Raw genomic sequence first — 25,906 nt, forward strand, 5'->3', positions numbered from 1 at the left:
ATTCTAGGATTCTCTGATTTTCAGGAAGAGAAACTACTACAGGAAAAGATTGTTCTTATCTTGACAGTGATCAACAGTTTCATCTGCAGAACTTGTCATTGTTGGAGACAGAATCTGTGGAATTCATCACGAATCATCAACAAAATTGAATAAATTTTAATATCTTTTGGTTTTCATATGCTTTAAAAGAGGGAAGATTTAGATTGTGTGTTCGGAAGAAGCTCTTCCCTGTGAGGGTGCTGAGGCGCTGGCACAGGGTGCCCAGAGAAGCTGTGGCTGCCCCATCCCTGGCAGTGTTCAAGGCCAGGTTGGACACAGGGGCTTGGAGCAACCTGCTCTAGTGGAAGGTGTCCCTGCCCGTGGCAGGGGGTTGGAACTGGACGAGCTTTAAGGTCCCTTCCAAACCAAACCATTCTAGGATTCTATGAAAAAAGGGGCCCAGATACCACCCTTCTTAAAAGTAGACTGAAAGACTTGTAATTGATTTCAGTGTTCTATGTATTAATCCCAAGGAAAACTGACACTGTTATCCAGCAAGTTCCTCACCAAAGATGTGCACTTCCTGACCCTGCTCCGTTTGTCTCTATGAAAAGCACGCATCCAGTAACCAACATGTTTCCCTTTCCAAGCTACCATGGTTAGCCTTTTCTGGAATGGAATGGAATGGAATAGAGTAGAATACTAGACTGATTCAGTTGGAAATGACCTACAAAGATCATCTGACTAATTTAGGCCTGATCAAAAGCTAAAGCATGGTATTAATGCATTGTCTAAATGCCTCGTAATGACAGGCTTGGGGCATTGACCACCTCTCTAGGAAGCCTGTTCCAATGTTTGACCACCCTCTTGCTAAAGAAATGCTTCCTGATGTCCAGTCTAAGCTTCCCCTGGCACAACTTTGAACCATTCCCATGTGTCCTGCCACCGGATACCAGGGAGAACTGATCAGCACCTCCCTCTCCACCTCCGCTCCTCAGGAAGCTGGAGAGAGCCATGAGGTCAGCCCTCAGCCTCCTTTTCTCCAAACTCTTGACATATTCGAGGCCCTTCACATCCTTCTTAAATTGCGGTACCCAGAACTGCACGCAGTCCTCCAGGTGAGGCCACACCAGCACTAAGTACAAAGCTAAATACAGTAATTTTATTAATTACCAACACCAAGTTTGCTTTCTCTCTAGAGAATCACCAGATATTTTTGTAACTACTATTCACTAAGGACAAGAATAGCAGATAGCACTCAGTTCACACACAGAATGTGCCACCAGCCCAGGTGCCCCAGCTCAGAGTCACTGCAGTGAGCAAGCCAGACTTAGACTATAAAAAAATATTCCTGTGTGTCTCTTCAAACTACATGTGCAGCAAAGTCAGAGTATAATTACGTGTGGCCAGGATATCAGGCTTATTTTTATGATGCCTTTTGTCTGATGTACAGTTACGGTGAGGCTCTGCCTCAGTTATGGGATGTGGTTCTCTACTGCAGGATAAAGCTGTCTTGTCACTGGGTCTGCTAAAGCTATATTGTGACTGAGAAGATGAACTTCATGGTATTTTTAATACCATTAGTTATTCCACCTCCTTGTTGCCAGGATCTTTGTCCAATGCATGAGTATTTTTGGCTACTTTAGACTGACTATCTATGTAAAGAGTACCAATACAGCAACTGGAGTTTGGTGTGTGTATGCAAACAAGCCTATATTCCACTGAAAAGTAGGAAAAAATATATAATCCTAAAGAGATAAAAGAGTAAATATCATGCTGACCTCCTCCTATCCTATGACCATTAACAAACATTAATTTGATAACGGAATTAACATCTTAGAATTGAATTTAATTAGAGACTGTATATGCCAAAGAGTTGGGTTTGGTTTTGCTTTAGTAAAATACAAAGTAGAGGCTTATACTCTCAACTATGATTAACTCTTGAGGACAAGATAAGCATCTTACATCACTTTTGGAAAGGTCACACCACACCCAGTGACCCGTCATGGGTACCCACCTTCCAGGGACCCCATGCTGGTAAAAGTGAACAGAGGGTTGGCCTTAAATTCAGTGGAATGGTTCCTAATGTCCTCTTTCCAACACAGCAGTTCATCCTATCTGAATAGCATCAGTAATTTTTCCAGTTCCTATGAAACCTGGGACAGTTGTAAAGAGAGAGAAAACATCCCAGTACTGCTCCAGAGAAGGAGTGGCACAGATTTAGGGCATGTTCTTTCCTCTCTTTCTCCTGCAAGGCTCTCAGTCTTTCCTTTCTCCACCAATGGAATAAACATCACTGCAAACACACAGCTGGTCCTTGGAGCTGTGTCCCAAGTTACTTGGAAGCAGTCAACAGGAGACAGGCGAGCGAGGCCTCCCAGCACTCCTCATGCAAGCCCTGCCCCAGCATCATGGGGAATTGCACTGGGACCTGGCACTGGAAATGGAAACTCTGGCAGGAAAACTCCATGGCATTTAGAAAGAGCTGGGTTTAACTGAGAGGCTCCGAGGGCTCAAAGATGAGGTCTGGATTATTCACATGGAGGCTTTCAGAGGAAAGGGAGAGTGGCCGAACAGTGTTAGCAGGGAACTAGATGATCTTAAGGTCCTTTCCAATCCTGACTATTCTATGATTGGGATGAAAGAGGAAGGATGCCAGGCGGACCCGAGGTGAAGCTGGTCTCCAACCGTCAGAGTGAGCGAGACTTGGGGAGCCCACTGGGCCTCCTGCTCCAGCACACCCGGCTGGCTCTGGGCCCCAAGTGTCAGCACACGAACTAACTTACTAAAAACTACCTAAAGCCCTAAATCACTGGGCTTGCAACACAGACAAGAGACCGACTCCTGCCCGAGCGGGCAGCTCCTCACGGGGCCGCCCTCCCCCTCCTCCCGGTGCCCGCCATGCCGGGCAGAGCGCCCCACCCTGGGGAGCCCCCAGCCCGCTCCTCGCTGTTTAGAAACGGCTCCTCAGAGCCAACCCCCGGCCCTCCCCATGGCGGGGGAACCGCTGCGGGAGCCCGCGCTGCCCCCCCGGCCGCCCCCCCCGGCCCCACCTGCCCGGGCAAAGCCCGGCAGCCTCCCGTTAATTGGATCAGGAGCGCGGCGGAGGGGGGCGGGAGTCCTCGCCGGAGCTGCCCCGCCGCCACCGGAGCGCTGGGGCCGGGCCCGCCCCGCCGGGAGCCGCGGGAGGCGGGGCGGGAGCCCCCGTGTCCCGCGGCTGAAATAGGGGGAGGGCCCGTCCCGCTCCCAGCCCAGGTGGCCGCTGCCCGCCGGGCGTCCCGCCGTGTGGAGCCGCGCCGCCTGCGAGGTAAGCGGCGGGGTCACCTCTGCTGCTGCCGCCGGGGCGCTTTGGGACCTGTTCCCCGTGGGGTGCCGGGGGTCCCGGCGGCACAGCCCGGCCCGGTCCCGCGGCGGGCAGCGCGGCTCGGGAGGCGCTGGCAGCTGCGAGGGAAAAGTTTCCTCATGGAAAGGGGGCGGACGGGGGGAGGCGGTGCCCGGCCGGGCGCTGCCTGTGGGCAGAAGGGGACCGGGAGGCGGCTCGGCGTGACACGGAGCGGACACCCGCGGTAGGTGCGGGGGAGCGGCGGGAGGGGCGGCGGGTCCGCGGTGCCGGGCAGGTTGTTCGCGGGGGGCTGCGGGGAGCTCTCCGCAGAGCTCCGGTCCCTCCGCGCCCGTTGCAGCCCGGCTGCGAGCCCGACCTTCACCGGGTGCCGCCGCTGCTGGGGGCTGCGGAGACTCCCCCCTCCCTCCGGGGCCAGCGCCTCCGCTCCGCGGCGGGGACAGGGGCCCCTTTGTGCCGGGGCCGTGTTGAGCCGCTTCCCACTCTGAAACCGGAGCCGCGGGCGCTGGCAGCGCTGTGGCGGAGGGGGTAAAGCGGCTTCCCAGGACCCCTGGGGGAAGGGGCCTCGCTGGGGCCCAGGCTCGGGGGCTGCACCCCCTTGCTTGGGGGTCCGTGTTGTCGGTCTGTGAGCTGGGTTCAGCCCTGCCCTTGCACGTCCTCTTCCCCTCTTCTGGCTGCTGACAGCGGTCTCGGTGTGCGGGAAGGGAGAGCAGGGTGTGGGGCAGACCAAGGGGTGCTGCTTGCGGCTGTGTCAGCCGGCCCCTGGCCGGCTGCTGGGGTTACCGTGTCCTCTCTGGCCCAGGGCAGGAAAAAGCTGATAAACATGGAGGGTATTAGTGGGCCTGAACACTTAGTGCTTGAGGAGACAGTCTATGATTTGTCAGTGCGTGCGGGAGGAGGGATCAGTGATCTCTGCGAAGCTATCGATAAATGAAGTTAATATGACCCAATGTATTAACCAGTTTCACCACTTTCCATGCCAACTGTGCGTTCTTTGCTTGCTTCAGTTCTTCAGGCTTGCAGAAGGCTCAGAGTGTGGTGATGAGGGGGAGGTTAGCTGACCACCTCTGCACACTTGCTCATAGCCCTAGGATGTAGTTTGGTCTTTTTGCTCACTCTCCTTACCCAGCTGGTGCTCACTGTCTCCTGCAGCAGGGGATGAGCCTCTTTCCCCTTCAAATCAACTGCTGGTCTCACTCACACAGAGGAATTCCTGATACGAAGGTAACTGATTGCAGTACAGAACCCTGGCAGAGCCTCTTACTCCACCCTGAATTCACATGTCACCAAGAAGTCCCTAAGTGTTGCGATGACTCAAGTTGCTCTGGGTGCGTAATGGGACCAGAATGCACAACTGCAGCGTGTGGGCTAAAATGACAGGGTCCAGATACTCCTTGCTTCAGGTGTGAGCTGGTCTCGGGGTGGAGCCTGAGTAAGGCTTCTCCCCATGCATTGCATAACTGCACACATTCTTTCGGGCAAGGATTCACCTTTCTGTGGCGTGTACAACGTGCTCTGTGCGAGAGAGAGTCTGTTCTGCTTTGACAGTGGTTTGTGCTATTAATAGCGTTTCACTAGAAGTTCCCTAAAATATTTACTAGATTGTCCTTTGATTTGCAGCTTGGAACAGAATGAATGTGTGAGCTGGATCAGCTGCTTGCTGCCTCCCCTGTTCTGTGCTCGCTGTATTGTATTGCTTTATCAGCTTTCTTTTTTTCTTCTGACCCATGAGTTTGAGCTTCCCTGGCTTGCCTGCACTTGTCCAAGTGAAGACTTTTCTCCTTCTCAGGCTGTGTAAAGCAGTAAATTCAGTGTGTCAGCTCTGTATAGGCCTGAGAACAACTGTCCACCTGGAACTCCATTCTCAAACATCAGTGAGTGAATAAGGATTGTGTGTAACTGAACTGTGCCAAAATGCTGCAGGTCCTTGGCAGACTCTATGCGTAACCAAGTCATGAAAGCCTGAAAATCTTATGGACCCAAATTAATTTCTTCGCAGGACAATGACTGGTGCTTTTAGTCATTTTAGGTTATTGTGGATTATGCAAGAGCTAGCCTGAATCTGCTGGGCTTTCTCTAAATGATCATAAGTTTCAACATAAATATATGTACAGAGAGAAAGAGAAAGGTTTTGGGTTTTAATTCAACAGTTCGCTCAGGTATATTTGATGTGACTGCTTTTAAGAGATGGTAAGCGGAGAACACATTAGTCCCTGCACTGGGGCAACATGAGCTGCTGTTAGAACTCATATCACCCAGCATGGCAAACACTGTATATTCTTTATTTTGACCGTCTTGAGGGCTGGAGATTATTCGGTTGTTTGAACTATTTGGTCTGTGCCATGGCTGACATCCAGGGATTGAACTGGGGACCTGGAAAGCTGAAAGTATCTGCCTGTAGCCTGAGTGGAAAAAGCTATGCTCTTGATCAGAGCGCATTAATAAACTGCCTCTATTTCTGCCATCAGCTGATCAGTGATGTGTGAATTTGGGCTGCTCTGGAGAGTTTGTGGGGAAGTGCCTAAACAACAGGAGAGCTGTTTAAGCCCTTTGAGGGACTCTTATCTTTTTAAAGCAGACTTTCTGATCGGGCAAGCTATTTTATCACTAGTTACTCAGTGTGATGGGTGTAGAGGGGACTGTGTGACAGGGAACTGTGTCAGAAAGATTAATAAAAAGCCGTAATTCATTAGTCTGAGGTCTTAGTGGGTAGGACAGAAAACAGTGGCTATTGTATCTGGAAGTTTTAATGAAAAACTTGGGATTTTGCTCTTTGAAGACTAATGAAAGAACTTTGCATCCTCGGAGCGGTTAAGGAGCTGTTTAAGAGCTAGCTTTTTGCCGCTACCTTGTGCCATGGTGACCACTAATTTAACATCTAAATTCACTCTGACTGTCTGGCCACAAGTTTTTCCAGCAGCACAAAGTGTAATGTCAGTGCAGTGCCAGTGGTGCATCCTCTGCTATAATCATCCAGCTTTTTCAGTGACAGGTACATTAGTTTCGTGTTCCTTCAAGCTGAAATGTGGGCTGAAGCCGGGCACTGCCATAAGGCATTCTGTGTGACTGGCATCCTAATCATACCTCAGTCTTAAGTGGTTTCTCCTCACTGTGAATGGCACGATGGGAAAGAGCCTTTCAGACCTGTGATAGTCAGAATTTGTGCATTAAATCTAGTGGCTGTCACTGGGCATTGTAGTTTGTTGAAGAGGCATGTGAGAGATCTCCATGGTACCGGGGGCCTGGATGCAGAGGCATTAGGCTTGTGTGAGATTTCATATTCTTTGTAGGAGGTTATAGTAGGACTCTGTTTATTGTAACCTTTTCCAGGTTAGAGGACTTAGAATTGCTGCAGGCAACCCACAGCTAAGTGTTAGCAAGTCCTCATCCTCCTCAGCTCTTGTCCATGCCATGAGCTTGCCCAAGCTGTGTCTCTTCTACTTGCAGGAAGATATAGTAGTTGCCTCCTGGATTGTTAGGGACATGGTCAGTCTTTTCACTTGCCTGTAGGTGATTATCTGTTGGCAGTAACTTCCTCCTCTCCTCAGTATCCCTGCTGCTGAGCCAAACCTCTCCTGCTCCTGGCAGAGCTGAGCTGTATCAGCTACTGCTAAATAGAGTCCTGAAGTAGGCTTGTGCCTGTCTCTCTGACAAGGGCAAGAAGCTTTCATTGAGGATTGGGAGAATACACAGCATATCTCACTTCTTGAATGATTCTAGATATTTATTTTTCTTTCTTGGTGTTTTCAGTCAGCTCTTTCTTGTACTGGGACTGCTGACCTGTGTGAAAGCCTGATGCTGACTCCAGCAGCAATGCAAGTAAAAACCTAGGGGTTTGAGCTGTGGGATAGGAGCTGCTTCAGGAAGCCACTGGGGAGAAATAAACCCCACTGGATTGCTCTGTTTGTGCTTTCTGGTTTTAAAAAAACCTCTTAGTGTTCTTTTCTTACGTGTCAGGTTGAGTCCTGAGGATCAGAAACTGAGATCATTGCTTTGGGCAGTGGGCTGAGAAAGCAAATGACATTCCAGTGATGCAGAAAAGTTAAAATCTATGCTGTGATGTGTGCCTTTTGGGCTGACTGTCTCGTTTGCTTGTGTTCTCCTGGGGTCTTTTTGATATGAAGTAATTTATATTAATAGTCCTGTTCTTCAGCTTGAGATCCAAAAAACTTACTTAAAGAGGCACTACTGATACCAAAGAGCAGATTCTGTGCAGATAGTATGAAAGGAGCTAAAATTTCCTCCATGACATTCAGGATAATGAACTTCAAGAAGAATGCATGAAATAGGATTCTGTACGGTGGAAGCCACTTCCTAATGGCTGCCCTACTTCACCCTTGTTATCTGTGTGTATCCTAGGGAAAAATGTCAGAAAGGCACATGAGTATCTTTAGGAATGGAGTACCTACAAGGTGATTGAATCTACCAAACTTCTTGAACCAGGAGATGCTATGAAGGGAATTGAAGTTACTGAATGTTCTCTCCAGTCCACAGAGCAAACATGTTTGGTTCCATAAAAGACTGAAATGACTCTCTGTAAAAGCTGGTCTATAGTTCTGCCAGTTCATGTGGTACTGAAGCCTGTCTTACAGTGGCAGTTGTTCCTTCTGTTGTTTAGGTTTTCCTGGGAGGAAACAATTGAGTAAACCTAGCTATGGTGGCAAAAGGTGAACAAAGAGCCTTGCCATTGGAGCGGGGGAACTGACCACAACATGGAACAGAAGCACTGGGTGTGATGCTTTACCTCATTCTTCTCCTTTACCATAAGAGCTATTCTAGCACTCAAGCTTATCTTCTTCAGCTCTCACGTTAAAAAGTTGGTTGTACTCCCTTCTACAGCGTGTTTGGGACTTAAAACTGCACAGGGAACTGGATGAACTTCAGAAATGTTTTGATGATCTTTCAGGTTCTTGTCTTGTATGAATATTTGGAAGGAAAGTATTCACATAATAATCATCTTTTATCAAGTAAAACCAGAAACCTGTTTGATGCAACCAGAGATAAAGAAATGCAGTACATTGAATTCATTTGCCGTATGTTTGCCACACACTTGGTCTGAATGACAAAATACTTGCCAACTCTATCTGCCATTCCCCCTTCTTCAAAAGACAGCTAATGGAAAAGACAACTATAGGTAAAGTGATGCCAGAAGCTTCACAACAGCAGCTGGGTAAAAAACAACCCCCCTGTGATTTCCAAATGGGAGGAAGGAGCAGAGAGGGCTGATTGGAAACATCTGACTACTGTGCAATCTGGTGAAACAAGAAACACCCAGAAGCTCAGTGTTAGAACAGAGCTAACTGGCTTGTGGTGCCTATAGAGGTTGGTTGATTGCATTGATTGCAGGCTGCTTCCTTAAGACTTCTTAATGCATTCAAGTAAACTTGATCCCTGCTCTGGGGGTTGCAAAGTGATTCAATCACAGAAGGAGAATGTTCCATTGACAGGGACTTCTCCCTCCCCTACCCCCACCCACAGGAAACACCCCCAATCACCACATTCCGTTATTTCTCTCTGCTCGGAGTTGAATGAAGCTGGGGCATTTTGTTCTCTTTGGATCACTGCTGTTCACATAAAGATCTGAACAAAACTTCTTCACTCAAAGCGTGGTTGGAATTGGGTGGACTGGCTCAGCCTGCTGTTGGGATGAGTTACCTTTACTAAGTTATAGACAACTGGGTTACAGGATGGACTGTTGATCTTGTCTTGCCAGTCACATTACCGGTGAAATATAGATCAAATCCTGGAAAAACTGTCTGCATTCAGTGCAGACTGAGACTGCTGAGGAGGGGTATAATAGCTTTGGCTGGAGCTTTAAATACCTGTTTATTAATGATTTAGGGAGAAATAGCTTCCAGTTCTTTGGAGTCCCTTCTGATTAAAAGGGAGGTGCTGATTGCATGTATTTGCTGGCAAGCCCGGTGTTTGTTTGCAGAGGCTGATACAGCAGGGTAGGAAGTACCCTGAGGAATACCCAGCATGTGAAGCAAACAAGTGAAGAGGCTCAGGGAGTGGGACAGCAGAGATTACAGGTTCTCAGCATCTACATGGCTTAAAACCTTGCCCCTGAGAGAGAGGCAGGGAGTGTGAGAACTGGGAAGTGGGCATGCAGACTGGTGTGTGCAACAGGAGCTATGCTATTCACAGTGCTAAGAGTAGGCTGGTGTAGTGCTGTTCCTGGTAGCTTGCATGCATGTCTTATTAAGCTACCCACTGCTATTTGTAGCTGCCTATTAAATACATAGACACAGCATACATGTCAAGATTATTCTAGCAACTATCTTAAACATACAAAATGAATATGGCCTGTTGCCCTGTTAGAGTATGGTATCCCATGGTCCAGCACTGATTTCCTCCTTCCTTTAGCTCTGTGGATATTTGAGATTATAATCAATTTTTTCATAGGAGGAACAACTGAGGAAAAACAAACAGACCTTGACAGCCCAATACATTCCTTCATTAACACTGCCTCATATTGTTGTGTTAAGCAGCAGTCTGTGTTCCTATAATACTAAAGATCTACATCACTGGAAAAGCAAACAGGATTTCTCCTTATCTTGTGAAACAATTTCTGCCTGGTGAAGTTATGTCAGTCAGGAATCTTAACCTTTAGATCAGCAGCGATGTGCTGGTAGAGCCTGTCTTGTAGCCTTGGCCTCTGAGAACCTGACAGGGAATAGCTACTAAAGGTGGAAAGTATTTATCTCTGAATGAACATTTTGAAAGCAACTTGGGGTGACACATAGGGGGATGTCTGTCTGCAGTACATTAGCTTGGTCTGAATGTGAAGACCAATATAAAGCAGCTGTGGTCTGAAATAAGAGAGAATAATGAAGCAGCACGCAGGATGTCAGCCCTTTAAGTGCAACAGGATCTTGTCTGTATTTTAGTACTTCAGTATAATCATGGGTAATTTTGCTAGCAGGCAGAAGCATGATCTCTAGAGAATCACTGTATGGGAGACAGGCTTGCACATAGCTGAAGTGACCTTTGTGTGTAGCTGCTCTTTAGCCCGATGTCTCTCTGACCTCTCCCTGGCTGGAGAGATCAGCTGAAGTCTTGCTTGAAACTGCGCTCAACAGCCCTGGCAGGCTTCGGTCCTTAGGGAGAGGCCGGGAAGCACTGGCTCCTAGTCCCTTTCCCAGTCAGGTGACTCTACCAAGGGTGTGACCGCAGCAGTAAGATAAATATCTCTAGAGGAAGTTTTGGGGAATCTTCATGTTGCTGCATCCTCTCTGGCTGTAGAGAAAAACCAGCCCCTCTTCAGAAGGGTGAGTACACCTGTAAATATCAGTCCTCTTCTGTATGGCAGTGGAGAGCACATTACAGGGAATCATCACAGTCACTAGCTCAGAGCTATTGGATGTATGCCACCAGAGATGGTGAGGCTGGAAAGGACATCCCATCCCATGCCCCATTTCATTCTCTCCATTAGGGACCTTCCTAGCACTGCTGTACCAGCAGCAATCCAGTTCATTCCACTGCTGGAGTCATGTGGAACCTCCTGGTTCCAGCTCTCTAGTTCCATTCTGACAACAAGTGAACAGAAAAAAAACCCAAGGGTTTTCATGTCTGTTGTTCTGTAAGGGGAGGGTGTCGTCATCCTTCTGTGTATTTGTATTGTTCAGATTGAAATGGTTATCTGCAACCTACACCAGAAGTGCCCTGGAGTGAAAACACCTTCACCACTGCCTGCTGTACACAACAGTGACTCTGGGAATCAAACGAATTGGCTGCAGAAGTCTCACATTGCTGCCTTGTGGTGGTAGTTGTTGTCTTGAGGTGGAAATAATAGCAGCCCATTCCTGATTTAAACTCTTGCTTAGCTTGGCTTTAACACCTATAGAGAAATTGGCCCGTAATAAAAATATGCCTCTACCAAAACCTCAGTTTCTGTTCTTGAATAAATATAACTTCACTTGTTCCTACATGTGTCTGCATGCAGCATTTGCTGTTGCACTTGGGAAAGGGGATAGGAGTTGGGCAGAAAGTATTGTTGAGTGCAGTGTGCAAGCTCTGTTCCTATGGATGAATTCCTGCAGGGCTGCATGCTCCAGCCCTTGGAGCATTTGTAGAGTTCAAAGGCTTTTCTTGGCAAACTTGGAAAAACAATTGCTTACAAGGAGTCTTAGGAGGCAGTCAAGCAATGCACAGAAGTGATGCCTTGGGCATTTGGAGGCTGGAATTATTGGAGTGTGGTGTAGAGGGAAGAGGATCTCTGTGGTTTACCTGCCTTAGGAAAAGGTTTCTGAAGCGAAAAGTGATTATTACTATTGGGTCTAGAAGTTTTATTTGTGGATGAGATGCTGTCGTACTCATGTTGTGCAAGCATGAAACAAAAAGGCTTACCTTGTAGTGTGTTGCCAGGTTCACACATGTTTTGAATGGGAAGGTTTGTTTGGAATGACATGTTGGTCTGAGGGCAGGGATCTGCGGTCAGAGATGTGTGACTGACTGGAGCAGGGGTGAGATTAACAACATGGTTAAAGGTGGAAACGGCTCTGTCATGACAAGCCCTGTGGCATTTCCCTACGTGGAGCTCAGTACCAGTGAGGCAGTCCTGAGCCATTCTGCCTTTCTGCAGCTGAAGACCAAGAGCCATTCTTTGATAACTTAATAGGGAGTTGATAGCAGGTGTGGCCTAATAACTCTGTTGGTCATGAGAGAGGGAAGGTATTTGGGGGAAGGAGAGGATACTTTTCTAACGCTACTAGCAGGAAGGGTTGTAGCTCTGTAGAAATCTCATTTGCATGGTTCAGTTTGTCTACCTGATGTTGCTGGTTGTAGTGGTGCCTGTGATGCCCTTGTCTGTGATCCTGCAGAGGTGTGAAATTAACAGAAGTGTAGTCACTCTTTCCTTCCTTCTTCAGAGAGCTCGTCTTGCAGGAGCTGCAGTGAGGTCTCAAGTAGCTCTTAACTGAGAGAGGAAGGTGGGAAGGTAGGGATAGACATTCCTTTGTCCTGTAAGTATGCTTTGCTGGATAGCCTCCTATTAGCAGAGGTGGCAGTGGCATCAGGAGTCTTGTACCTGGTGCTGACTCACATATAACTCTAGTTGACCCAGTATAACTCCAGCTCTATGCTCATACTGTCTAGACTCTGCCAGCCATCCTGAATCATGTGGTGGTTCTTGCTGTCATAGAGTCACAGAATGGTTTGGGTTGGAAGGGATCATCTAGTTCCAACCCCCCTGCCATGGGCAGGGACACCTTCCACTGGACCAGGTTGCTCAAAGCCCTGTCCAGCCTGGCCTTGCAATATCCACAAGGTAGCCCTGTCATCTCTGCTGCAAAACAACCTCCAGGCTTTGGCATCTATAACTCAAATATTTGCTTTTCCTGGGAAACTCAAATTTTCCTTGGTCTCAACCTCTTGGTGGCTCACAACACGTGGTGTTTTGGGAATAGCTAGACATGAAGGGGTGGAATGACAATCTATTTGCTCTTCTAGGGCTCAGAGTGACAGCAGCAGCTGTTCTTCAGCCCGTGTGTGCAGTACCAAGCACTTCCCCATGTCTGCATGCATTTCCAATTTGATCTGCTGACTGACACGGGCTCATGGAGTATGTGAAGTCCAGAAAAAGCCTGGCAGAAAAGGGTCCTCCTTGTTCTTCGACCTCTTTGCTTCCACCAGGCTAGATTTTTCTACACTTCTATGAAGTGTATACAACTGCTATGGAAATATGTACTCGACTGGCTGCTCCTCAGCTCATGGAGATAAGCATGCAGAAAGAGTATACTACTTTATTGTATTCTCTCACCTAGCTCCTGTGGTGATGATTGCAGGATAGCCTTAAGCTGTGGGATCCTTTGCCACATGATATTGTGGATGCTGAAACCTCATGTGGGTTCAAAAGCACATTGAAGAAATGAATGGAAGAGAAATCCATTGAGTGTTGCTAAATTCATAGGTGCCATATCCAGCTCGGGAAGTTGCTGTCAACAAATGGTTAGAGGCTTGGAGAGCATGCAGGGAGGCAGCATGTATGCTTGCTCTGTTCTCAAAGCAAGGGAAGGTATCTGCTTTTGGCTGCTGTCTGCAGAGACTATGAGAGCCCTTAGTCTGACCCAGCACAGCTACTATTATTTTTCAAAGCCTGTTGATCTTAGTGATAGTAAATCCAGTTACTTGGGTTTGGAACTGCTGAGGAGTATGGCTCAAATTTGAATGTGGAAACTGCAGAAAGAATGGATTTAGAGGGGTTTCTTTGGCATTTTGCTTGACTGTCCCTCAAGTGAACAAGCACGCTGTGATTCACAGCAGCTTTCCACATTTACCCCCAAATCTGAGTGCTGTGGAATCAGCCTGAATTGGAAACCAGAGATGGAAGGCATGTTCGTGATTCATTGCTTCCTGATAAAGTGGGGATGGGGGTGTGGCATGGAAAAACTGATACAGCCTCCACATATCATATCCCATTGATCTATGTCTTCACTGGCAGAAAGAAAGACGGGGTCTGGGGCACTTTTAAGTCTACTTTTTACACCAGTGTTAATGACGTTTCTTTAATCCTGGCAATTTGAGGAATGTGTAGTCTGGTTTATTGGGGGCCACTGGGAAGCCTTAGAAGGCTTGTGATGAGCTATAACCTTTTATCCAGTAATCTGGATCATGCTTAAGTGTCCCAACTCTTCATCCCAACCCCTTCCTCACCAAAGGTCACTAGTCTGCAGTACCCCAGTCTGCTTTTCTTTACCTCTTCTACTTTCCCTACCTTCTTTCACTTCTTCAGAATAGTCTTAATGTCTGGGTAAAAATCCCTCTTCCAGGTTTTGCAGTTTCTGCTCTCAGTTGCCATCACCTTCTAGCCACAGCAAAGTGGATTTTGCTGACTGAGGAGAAGGGGTTTTTTTTGCTTACCAGTTTTTTAAACAAATAGACTTTTGACATTGTAATAAATCTTCAGGGAAGTGAATGTGAGGTAAACAAAAAGGCCTCTTTCTGTCTTTGCTTCCCTTATCCTCTGCAGGCCTTTACTTCCCTTCCCTCTGTAGAAAGTCGATGTCTGTTACCTGTACTATAAGGGCAGAATATTTCTGAGAAGGTGATGGGGACAGCTCACAGAACCAAGGGACAAAAGCACTGCTGGCTGCTAGTTGAGAGCTGCATCCTACCAGGGCAGTGCTGGATGCTCTGACACTAAAAGGACTTTAGGCCTCTAGACCAGACTATGCATTCTAGTGAGTTTTGGGTTTGTTTTTTAAATACAGACTTATCAAGTCCTTTGTATATAAATCCTCTTCCTCCTTAGTAAAAAGGAACTGGAGAAAGTGCATGTGTCTGTCCTTCCCTTTTCCTTCCAAAGCCACTATGTGTAAATGTGCAGCAGTGCATGGAGGTGGTGGGGTTGCTAAGCTGGACGCTGCAGTGAGGGGGGACCAAGCCCCATGTATGGTGCCTGGGGAGTGCTTATTTTCGGCCTTCCTGGCCCGAGCTGTCCCTTTGCTCAGCTGTTGTGATGGTACCTTTCCCGCACAGTGCTGTCATGCCGCCCCAATGTTTCTATTTTCACTCTCTCTGGGGTTAGATCTTGTGACACAAGGATTTGGCATCTCTCCTACGTGCTGGAACGTGGCATCTCAGGAGGCACAGTGGCTGCAGCTGCTATATCAGAGGGTGCCCCTCCTAGTAGCTGGCAGAAGGGGGACACCTCTAGGGTTGCGATGCATCAGACCAGGCAGCATCCCTGCAGAGCAGCAGCAGGGTCTAACCATGCTCATCTTTGTCTCCTCCAGCCTTTTTGAGGGAATTTGAAGAGTTTGGGACATCCTTGCTGGCTGCCCACTGCTCCCCTGCAGCATCTCACTTTCAGCTTTCAGGTATGTAGTTACTGGGGACAGGAGTAGAGTTGCATGCCCTGGAGGCATGTAAGATAGCTTTGCAGCCTACTGACAAGTGGTGGGGAGGGAGGACAAGGACAGCTGGTGGCATGGGTGGAGGTATTTTTCAGGTTTCAGGGTTCATGCTCTTGAATGTCACGTCCCATTTAACAACTTCTTCAGTGACTGGAATTCAGCTTCAGCCTTCAGCAGAAACCCAGACAAACAGCATTAATGTACTTCTGACACTCTCCATGGGGTGAGACTGGTCAAACAGAGCCAAACTGTTTCCAGAAGAACTGCAGGAAATGCCTGCAGTCTGTGTTGGGATGCTTCATGGTGTGGCTCAAATCACTGAGAAGGATTTGCGGGAGGTGGGAGATGTGGACTCTCAACCTGATCTTCATGTCTGCTGTGTTCTCTTCGGGCTGGCAGAAGGAGCAGATACCTCTCTGGGGTGTGAGGGAAGCTTTTTATAACTAGGAATGTGCAAGAGGAGAAATGGCAGCAAAGGACATCTCTGCTGCATTAACCCAGCCTTGCCTAGAATGGAGTGGCTTTGTGTGCAAGTGACTGGGCTTGGGCCGCCTTCCAATACTCCCTCTCTCATTCCTGTACAAGAGCAACCCTGAACTTCTCCCTGAGGAATCCGTAGTGTTGCACCATTTGAGGAACAAACTGGCAGCGCAGACTAGCACAGAGTTCTGACACAACAGAGGGTGAGATGAACCTTTTCTGTTCTAGCCGGAGTTTGGGTCTAATAGAATCAACCAGGTTGAAAAAGACCTTTAAGATCATAAAGTCCAACCATTACCCCAGCACTGCCAAGACCACCACTAAGCCATGTCACCGAGGAGAGCTGAGTGTAATAAGAAATCCAGCTCTCCAGGGCTGTTTCTGGGAAGCAGTGCTGCTGGGGAAGCACCATGTGTGCTGCAGGGCCCTTCGCCTGGGTATGCCCCAGCATGTTTCTGTAGCTCTGCTCAAGCCCAGCTCAGCTGGTGGGCAGCTTACAGAGCTCCTCCCCATTCAAGACATGCCAGCCTGCTGACTGCTCAGCCTTGTTTTCTCCAGTCAGTAGTTGTAATCCTGTAATCCTGAGTCACACCGGGAAGCTGGAGTCATCTCCGTTGACAGAAGAGTTACTTAAAGTCTTTCAAGGCAGATTTTAACAGCTTTAGCTACCTCAGTTTTCTGTAGCTTTTGCTACCCTCTTGAGGGCCTTGGTTAGGAAAGGAATCCCTGCAGAGATGTCTGGTGCTGCTGAAGGGTTCACTACCATCTCCACTGTTGGATTCACCAGTATCTCCAGTGTCTGTACAGCTGAGGTTTGGCAAGATTGTCTTCTACAACATCCTTTCCCAATATGCAGGGAGAGAGGGGACAGGTCCAGTCCTGGGCATTGCTGCTGGATCTAAGCAGTGCACTGCTGGAGGTGCAGTGGTGTCAGTACTTGCCTGCAGGGCAGTAAGTTGGGCTCCTCCAGCTCCAAGGGTCATGGAGAAGTGTTCTCTCCGCAAAGGCTCAGCCGGTGCTTTGTTAGAAATCACTTTTCTCTCTTCTCAGCTTAACTGAAATCTGCAAAGATTCTCTGCTGCAAGAAAACGGGGGTGATGTCATCAGAAGATGATGCTGGTGGGGAGGCTCCTGGGGGCAGCTTCTGGGAGGTAAGGAAAGATAATCGGAGTCTGAGGGAGGGAGGAATGTCTTCTGACCTCCCACCAGTGGAATCAGGGGCTGAGTTTCAAGTTCCTGGGTGACACGCTGTTCCTGGGGCGTGGGAGGGAGGAACTGTGGGGAGGTTTAGGAACACAGGGTGTTACTGCAGGGAAGAGGTGACCCTTTCCTCCACAGATGCTGTGGAATGGGAGTTCCTTGGTGAGCTGACACTGATCTGAGTGGGGAGAGAAGCAAGCAAAGCGTCTTGGCTTCTTCTCTCCTCTGCTGTGCCTGCCTGAGAGAGTGCCAGAGGAGGGTCTGAGCTCAGTTGCTGGCTTCAGAAGGGCTTGTGCTCCCTGCCCGTGCAGTGACTGAGCTGCTGCTGTCTGCTTTGAAGGAACATGGAAGTCAGTACAGTATAAATGATGCTGCTGTGTGACATTTCAGGCTGGAAACTACAGGCGGACGGTGAAGCGTGTGGATGATGGGTACCGGCTCTGCAATGACTTAATCTCCTGCTTCCAAGAGCGAGCCAAGATCGAGAAGAACTATGCCCAGCAGCTGACAGAGTGGTCCCGTAAGTGGAGGACCACAGTGGAGAAAGGTAAAGTTGACAGGTTGGACTGGAAGCAGGATGCAATCATTGCACTCTCTTCCTTGAGTGCTGTCTCTCACTGAGATGATGCTGTTTCCTTGAGGAACAGGCTTCCCTTCTCCAGGAAGAGGGTGACTTTCTTGGGTGTCTATTTGTGTGTGTTTTTGTAGCCAGTCCTCTGATCCTCTTGGAGAGGTGTTCTCTCTATTGTCAGGTGTTTGGGTACACAAAAACCCATTAGTGTATATTTCTTTAGCTTGGCAATTCCTTGGGCAGTCCAAGTCTTAAACCAAGCTGCAGTTTTCCCCTTTTAAGCATGGCTTGGCTGTCCTGCTGCCTCCTCCTCCAGACAGAGTAGCTACTAATGCTGGGATGTAGTGGCAGTGGGCTCAAACTGATAGCATCTCCCAAAGAAATGGGAACTAGTCCTGGAAGCAGAAGCTAGCCCAGTCATGATTTAGCGTTATCTATCCTGAAGCTCAGGCCAGATCTGTGAAGAGAATTTTCTACAGAAACCTTCGCCTAGCTGGCACCATGTAGGAAAGCTAAGCCTGCCCAAAAGTAGTAACCATCAGCCAGTTTAGATGCTGCTTGTTGGGGCTGTGTGGAGACCAGTCAGTGCTGTCTTGTGTGATGGGGGAGAGTTAAGGAAGTGACTCCAGACTGATACATGTGTGTAGGAGGAAAAGAATCTGCGTTCCCTTCTGTAGGCAGGAGGTGTGAGAGCCCCTCTGGTGCTTGTTCCTGCAGGTCCACAGTATGGAACTCTGGAGAAGGCCTGGCATGCCTTCCTCACAGCTGCAGACAAACTGAGTGAAATCCACTTGGCTGTTCGGAACCACCTGGCTGGGAAGGACTCGGATAAGATCAAGGCCTGGCAGAAGGAGGCCTACCACAAGCAGATGATTGGAGGCTTCAAGGAGACAAAGGAGGCAGAGGATGGGTTCCGCAAGGCCCAGAAACCGTGGGTGAAGAAGATGAAAGATGTGAGTGAAGTGTGAATGGGGAAGGAGGGATGAGGGCAGGTGAGGTGGCTGCCTGAGTGTGGGAGCCACCGGGCAAACTGGGTTTAGCCAGAGCTGCAGAGAATGCTGGAGAAGGAGGGATGTCTTGATGCTCTCTTGGTTTTGGTGGTTTTGTAGCTTTCTTCCCATGTGGGAAGACTTTGGTAACAGGCTCTGTATTCAGTGAGCACTGAAAAAGAGCTCATTTGGAGGTACCTCTTCCCTTTGGAGCATGGTTTAGTAAATGCCATGTAGGCATTCCTGCTACATTGTCCTGAAACGACTGTTGCCAACACTAACAAATGTTCCCATGCCCTCTCTGAGTAACGGAGGATCAGTGTGGTCAGGCTCATGGCTTCCTCTGCATCCTCCTCCTACATACAGGTGGAAACTTCTAAGAAAAACTATCATGCAGCCCGGAAGGAGGAGAAAACAGCCCATACAAGGGAGAACCATGCCAAGGCAGACTCCTCTGTCTCCCAGGAACAGCTACGCAAGTTGCGGGAGCGTGTAGAGAAGTGCACTCAGGAGGCTGAGAAGGTGAGTGGTGGTGTATGGGTGTGGGTCACGGGGATACTCCTCGAGGAAGAAGCACTGGTTGTAATGTCACTCAGAGAAATGGCTCCTGCTGAAGCCTATAAGAAGGGGTGAGATCCCACTGTCTTGAGGTTTGAGTGAGTTAGACTGAGACTTCAGTAACTCTGTCTTTGGGGAAGATCTAATTTATAAGTAAATAAAGTAGGGGATTTGGTGGGTGGGAGCTGCAGGGCTGAAGATTGTGCTACCCAAAGTGGCTGGTTTGCCTGCCCACAAGAGTGAAAGTGTGGAAGGTCCTCTATAGAAGAGGGTGGCAAAGAACAAGGAACTTGCAAGAGCATTAGGAGAGCAGTGGACTGGGATAGCAGCTGTGGGATTTCCTCTTTCTGTGGTGTATTTGTTTAGCAGTGCAGGGGGAAAAAGAAACCTTGTCAGTCCTAAGGCAGAGCAGGGTGACACGAAGGCAACACATCTCACTCGTGCTGTCCTTCTGGGTTGACGCAGTGCAAGGATCAATATGAGAAGATGCTGGAAGAGCTGAACCGTTACAATCCCCGCTACATGGAGGACATGGAGCAAGTGTTTGAGGGCTGCCAGGAAGCGGAGCGCAAGAGGTTGTGCTTTTTTAAGGAGATGTTACTGAATCTGCACCAACATCTCAACCTCTCCACCAATGAAAGGTACCAGCCCTGCCACAGGAGGGAATTCTGCCAGCCTGGGGAGCCCAGGGCTCTGGTGAGGGGTGCCAGTTCTGGGCTCTGGGAAGGGGAGCTGCCTGCTTGCATCTGCCAAGGCTCCTTCCCCTTCCAAAGTGTGTCTTGGAACTGGCATTTGGTTCCATTAGACTGACCAGTGCTGGTGTCTCACCTCAGATAGTGCCAGGCTCCCCAGAGAGGATTCTTTCTGCCTCTGAGCCCTTCCACTACTTCTGTGCTATGAAATGCCTCCATGTTGCTATATGTAATCCCAGCCTGAGGGGTGCAGGTCTGTTGCCTTCTAGTATCTATAGTTGTTGCACCCATTCTGCCCTGAGTAAAGAAACCTTTTGTGAGATAATGATAACCGTAAGCCCACAAGTTGCCCTTAAGTAGGGATTACACAGGGGAAATGCGTGTAGCCAAAAATCTTCTGTGCTTCTATACTTTTAAAGTGGAAGCAACAAATCTGAGCCACCTCCCTGTCTGTGTGCAAGAATGTGCCAGGCTCTTTCAGTGCTCACTTGGTGATGTTAACCACTGCCACACCAAACAAGCCTGTCCTGCTTGCCAGGCCAACTCCCCTGTAAGGGTGGCTCAGAACAGGTGCTGCTCCAGCATCCTTAATCCTGTGGGATTTTGGATGCTATGTAATTGTGCATGAGGTTATACCCTTCCTTCCTACTTGGCTTTTGGGAAACACAGGGATGTGGTTATTGGTGGTTCTGTCTGTTCCTGCTCATAGCTTTCATGCGTTGTATCGAGATCTTTACCAAGTCATCCTGGCTGCAGACAACCAGGAGGACCTGAAGTGGTGGCGCAACACTCATGGACCAGGCATGGCGATGAACTGGCCTCAGTTTGAGGTGATGTAGCATTCTGGAGTGTATTTTTACTATTTCTAAACATTCAGCTGCTTTACTGGAATTGGGGGATTGCTGCTGTGTTGGAAAGAGCACGTCTTTGCTTGGCAGGCTCAGGATGTTGGGCTCTTTTGTGTTGCAAGCTCCCCGGTGCCCCAGGTGACACACGCAGCCCTGCCAAGCTGCAGATAGCCAGCCAGTTGCAAGGTCAGAGAACAGGACTTGGTGCTTAGGGCCTTGGGACAAGTTCCTGTTACAACTTTCTCATGGGGCCTCTTGTTGAAGCTTGTGATTCCATAGGAGTGAGCCTGCTATGGCAGCAAGGCCATGTGGCTGACCAGCTGAGCCACAACTGAAGTATGACCTGGTGTTCTGTCCTGTATTGGCCAGTAAAGATGCACAAAGCTTTTGTACTGGACTGGCTTGATTGTGTTACTGCTTTTCCCTGGACAGGAATGGTCCCTTGAAAGCCAACGGCCCATCACCAAGAAGGAGAAGAGTGGAAAGATGGCTGATGATGTCACCCTGACCAGCATTCTGCCAACACGGGATGGGGTTGTCTCACAGACCCCTCTGCAGACAAGGCAAAGGTAAGGGCTAAAATCTGGGATCCATCAGGTTAGGAAGAGTACAGTCCTGGCTAGGCTCATGGATGGGTTGGATTGATAGGAGTGATTTCTCCTTTAACTTCCTGTTTCTTGCCCATCCCACTTTAGAAAGGACAGGGTGGAAAAGGGGTTTTAGAGTAGCTGCCTTCTTTTTGTCTAGTATGTACTGCCTCCCGGTGCATACTTGTCCCCTGGCACAGTGCTGAGTGCTACCTGACAAATCTGGTATAGCTGCTTCCCTTGCCAGGAAGCAAGCTGGAGAATAGGGAGAGGCTGAAGAGACTCTACATGTCCTGCAGTTCCAGCAGCCATCCTGCTTTAAAAGGTGAACTTTGGCCAAAGTGCACCAGCCAGAAAAGAACTGGGATATAGAGATGTGTCAAGGCCACTACTGTATTTCACAGCCTGTTGGATTCAGGGGCCCTATTTGCCAATCCACAGGTTTTCCTACCAAGAGGAGCAGAACAGCCTCTTCTATGACAGCCTGAGGGCACCCGCCCAAGTGAAGTTAGTATGGAACGTAACCTCTTCAGGGGTTTTTTGGGTGCCAGGTGCCTGTCCTCTGCTGCTCTTCCCCTCTGCTCTTGTTCCTGACTTGGAAAACAGCATTCCAGACATCTCTTTGGGATGGGAGACATGGGTTTTCCTGTCTTATTCTTGGCTGGAATAACTCTGGACACAGCTGGGCTCTCCAGTTAGGACTGGCCTTCCTTGTGTGAGAGGGTCTGCTAGGGAAGGATGAGGTTATGAAGAGTGTGCATGTGTGGAAACACTTTGGGAATGGGTTATCCTCTTGCCCCTCAGGGCTCTAATGCTGCCATGCTTTCAACCAGATCTGGGATCTCTCCTCCCTATTCACCCTCACTTGGCTGTTGGGGCTCTTGCACCTTGTTCTATAGCACAGCAGTCTCAGGGGGGTGGTGCATGGTTCAGGAGGAGGTGGGTGAGAGCTGATTCTACTCACAACCATCTTGTCCCCTCTCTCCTCGCACATGCAAAGTGGAGGGAAGGAAGACATTTCGGAGTGGTCAGATGAGGACACTCCCAAGAAGTGCCTGGATGCCAACGGGCACGAGGAGGACATAAAGGTACCAGGTGTACGGGTACGAGCGCTCTATGATTACACAGGACAGGAGTCTGATGAGCTGAGCTTTAAAGCAGGTACAGAAGCACTAACCTCTTACTAACATTGTACTGTCCTCCCTCGGGCTGCCTGAATGATGGAAACACTCTCTAAGAACTGGATGTCCCCTTGAAAACTGATATTCTTCTTCCCCTGGTCTGACCCATTGCCAGCTCCTCTGAGGTGGATGATGCACTGGAAAGACCTCTAGTCTTAGTTCTAAGACTAAGAGACAGTGAGGCCGTCTAAAAAGAGACTGTCAAGGCCTTGGTCACAGTGTAGGAAGAGCAGACCCTAAGTGGTAAAATGGATCCTTTCTGCCTCCTCTTAAGGAATTTATTCTGCCTTGTATCTTGAGACTTTATTAAATGTTTCTCCCTTGTGCCATTGATACAGAATTTCTGTAGGTGATCTGGATTGTCCTTTGAAGGAACCAAAAGATAGATGTTTTGGGAGAAAGCTCAGATGACTGACAGGCACTACTGAAGGCAGAGTTCAAGTGGCAAAAAAGAGCTATGCAAACCATTGCTTAAAATGGGTATCTTGAGAGTGGAGATCCTGGCTCTCAGCAGAGGATTGAGTGAGAGAGAATGCTGGAGAAACAGACCCCCTTACCCTTCAGTTCAATTTAGTTTGCATGTGCCATCTTTTCTAACTCCAAGAGGACATCTGGATCTTGAGGGTGTTTCTTGTAGTCTTGCTTGGTTTGAGTGTAACATGGTATCTCTGTGCTGTACCTCTCCAAAATATACCCATTTTGAAAGGGCACTGAAGTCCCTCAGTAGTGGGGGCTTGTGCCTGAGGCCAAAACCTGTACTGCAGTGCTACCATACTAGTAAACTTCCTAACACGAACTTGTTGCTTTAAAGTATCTTGCAGTGTGGGTGTTCTACAACTTGACTTTCCCTCTTTCCACTCAGCAGATGTAATGAGGCATGACTGGATAGCTTTAGTCATCCCCTTTTTGAATCTGCTCTGAGCAGCATGCACCAGTAGGGCTTAAGCTTAACAGCAGACAGCTTGCTTTCTGAGCCTCTGCCAGTGTGGGATGTGCCTACTGATGCAGTCAGACCTCCCTCTCTGGCAGAAGTATGGCCTTCTACTGGTGGAGAAGGGGACCCTTCTGCCCCTTCCCAAAGTAGATGGGGGAAGGTTGAAAGCCTTTCCTGGCCATAGTCTGGGAAACAAGTTGGTTCCATGCCTTGCTGGCCAAACCAGACTCTCCATCATGGAATAGGCATTTTGGGTCCTAACAGCCAGAGCTTAGCAGCCTCTTACATTTCCTTCCCACCTGCTACAGAGGAGCAACTAAGAAATAAATATCTGAGATCCTTCTGCTATCTCTGGCTTCTAAGCACACCCCTCTGGAGGGAGGAAAGCATGCAGGAATATAAGGCACAACAATATTTCTGATGTTGAACAACAGAAGTGAAGATCTGTCTTTTAAGTTCCTTGGCCTGGGGGGTGATACTGAGCATAGATCCTGAGGAAGTCAGGAACTCTGGCTTTTGTTAAACTGCAGTGTGATACCGAGTGTGATGTGGAGAGAAAAGTGTGGTGATTCAGACCAATAGGTCTTGCTTTTTATCAGCTCTTCTGAGGGCAAAATGCCATGCTGCATTTCTCAAGACTGCTTCCTAATGACTGGTTTTGCTTTTAGGTGAAGAATTAATGAAGATCAGTGAGGAAGATGAGCAGGGCTGGTGCAAAGGCCGACTTCTCAGTGGCCAAGTTGGACTCTATCCTGCTAACTATGTTGAGAAAGTTGGATCATGATTGCTACTGCCCTGCTAGTGTCTCACAGCCACACCAGCATCTCCTGCAGAGGTCACCGGGTCACTGCTGGCCCCAATCCACCTTTGCAGTATATCCAGCAACTTCTGGACTTTGAGGGCATGAATTCCATGTAACTAATGCTTTATTTTAAATGCCTAGACCTGTAGGGATTTTCTAATAAATAAACAAGGATGAGTAAAGATTTCTTTGCCTGTGAGCACTACAGGAGTGCAGAAAGGGAACATGTCCTCTCAACTTGCTGTCAGTGGAAAAAGATAAGTAACACATGCAATTCCTCAAAAGGGAGCAAGCAGCCTTCCTTGGCTTCAGTGCAAATGCATCCATAACCCTGCCCCTAAGCTTCCTGTTGAAGGAACTTTTGGATGTGCAGTGTAATAGGGAACTTGTGGTATTGCTTCCCCTTTTTGGCTCAATCAAGCTGACTGGCAGAAATCTATTTATTGTCCCACATCTTTCAGAAGTCTTCAGTATCCTTCACCTGCAGCTTTGGTTCTCCTGATAAAGCAGCTGGTGTAAGTGATACAGCTTCAACAACCTTGATGTCTCCTCCCAGAGCCCTCATATTTCTTGGGATAACCCCAGAAATGAATGATAGTATAGCCTGGGGACAGGAGCAAGGCTTTCCTTGCATGATGTGGCTGTTCAGGTTAACAAGTTGTTAACACAACTCTCTGGCAACAGGTCAGAGTTGACTTGAATGTTCCCTGAGCTAGAATAGGCTAGAATGGACACACACTGACAGCTGGCAGTAACAGAAAGGCAGCCACATCCCAGAGCTGTTCTGCTTAGGGCCCCTAAATGCACTAGTATGTGTTGGTTTCTAAAGCTTCTAGATAGTTTTGGCTATACCCCTCTTCATGAATACTTGGTGCACAGAAAAGACTCTCTTTTACCTTCTCCTACCTGTTCTTGACTGATACGTGCTTTGCCCAAAACCCCTATGCTGTGATGAAGGGTAGCAGAGTCTGGAAGCTTCCTGCTGGCTGGCACAACATTAGCTATAGAAGAGTAACTCTTCTTCTGGTTCTGAATTGCTGCAGGAGTACTTATGCCCAGTTGTAAAGTGCCCTTCAGCAGGGAGCAGTTATCAAACCTCTTGTATCTGGTCTGTCTTTCTGTCCTTGAAAGCCTCTGAGGCTGCTGAGGCAAAGTGGGGTCCTGATCCTAGTGCTCTGCATATTCAAACATGAGGACTGATGGACATGTTCTGAATAGGATAAACCCAAGATCTTGAGGGAACAAAAGAAGGAAAAACTAGGATTTTAGGAAAAATAAAGAAAAACAATAGTTTAAAAACTCTTTACTTACTATATTCAGTTGAACCTGTTGATGCACTGTGAGTTTGTAGTAGCCTTTTGCAGTGAAATTCCTGGGTTAGCACATGTGAGGAACTTGGGTAAGTCAGACTTGCAAACCTCAGTCAAGCCTCCACCAGCCGCTCCAGGGAGAACTGCTTCAGAGCTGTTTGGAAAAGGGATGATAGAGATAAGTCTGAAATCATAGGTGAGCATCTGGGATTAAATGACCACAGAATGTTAACAGCAGCTCGTGAACCAAAATGGGTGTTTTAACAAGTGTAGACTGAAACGGAGGGTGGGGATGGACAGATTCCACCACTGTTAACTTATGAGAGGTTAAAGTTATCACAAACATCTTGTTCCCTGCCAGAGAGAGCAGAAATTAACCTTTTACAGCACACTGGATGTCTCGCAATGTAGCCTGCCATGGACAAAGAGATCAGAGACTAATGCTATTTAGTGCATTTGTGAGACCACAGAAATGCATCAACTGGTGAAAGGTCTTGCTCAAAGCATCCCTCGGACTGTACTTCAGGAATGGGGGGAGAAGGGTGCAAACCAACAGAACAAGGCTGAAGCATTTTGTTTG

General features: G+C 48.3%; 1 protein-coding gene across 4 annotated transcripts; it reads left to right on the forward strand.

Annotated features, from left to right (window-relative positions):
- Positions 1–3,169: 3,169 nt before the first annotated feature.
- On the forward strand, positions 3,170–24,200 carry PACSIN3 (protein kinase C and casein kinase substrate in neurons 3). Of its 4 annotated transcripts, none has more exons than XM_030481487.1 (12): positions 3,170–3,286; positions 15,055–15,138; positions 16,705–16,805; positions 17,245–17,401; positions 18,143–18,378; positions 18,781–18,936; positions 19,438–19,613; positions 20,374–20,494; positions 20,945–21,081; positions 21,541–21,606; positions 22,100–22,260; positions 23,883–24,200. In XM_030481487.1, the coding sequence occupies exons 3-12, from the start codon at positions 16,752–16,754 to the stop codon at positions 23,996–23,998; spliced, it is 1,380 nt and encodes a 459-aa protein (XP_030337347.1). In that variant the 5' UTR covers positions 3,170–3,286; positions 15,055–15,138; positions 16,705–16,751; the 3' UTR covers positions 23,999–24,200. The 4 variants fall into 4 exon arrangements, with proteins under 4 accessions (XP_030337347.1, XP_030337350.1, XP_030337349.1 ...); XM_030481489.1 differs by lacking the exon at positions 3,170–3,286 and adding an exon at positions 3,488–3,545; XM_030481490.1 differs by lacking the exon at positions 21,541–21,606.
- Positions 24,201–25,906: the final 1,706 nt, after the last annotated feature.

Source organism: Strigops habroptila, chromosome 4 (assembly GCF_004027225.2).
Source record: "Strigops habroptila isolate Jane chromosome 4, bStrHab1.2.pri, whole genome shotgun sequence".
In the NCBI taxonomy this organism is placed as follows: Eukaryota; Metazoa; Chordata; class Aves; order Psittaciformes; family Psittacidae; genus Strigops; species Strigops habroptila.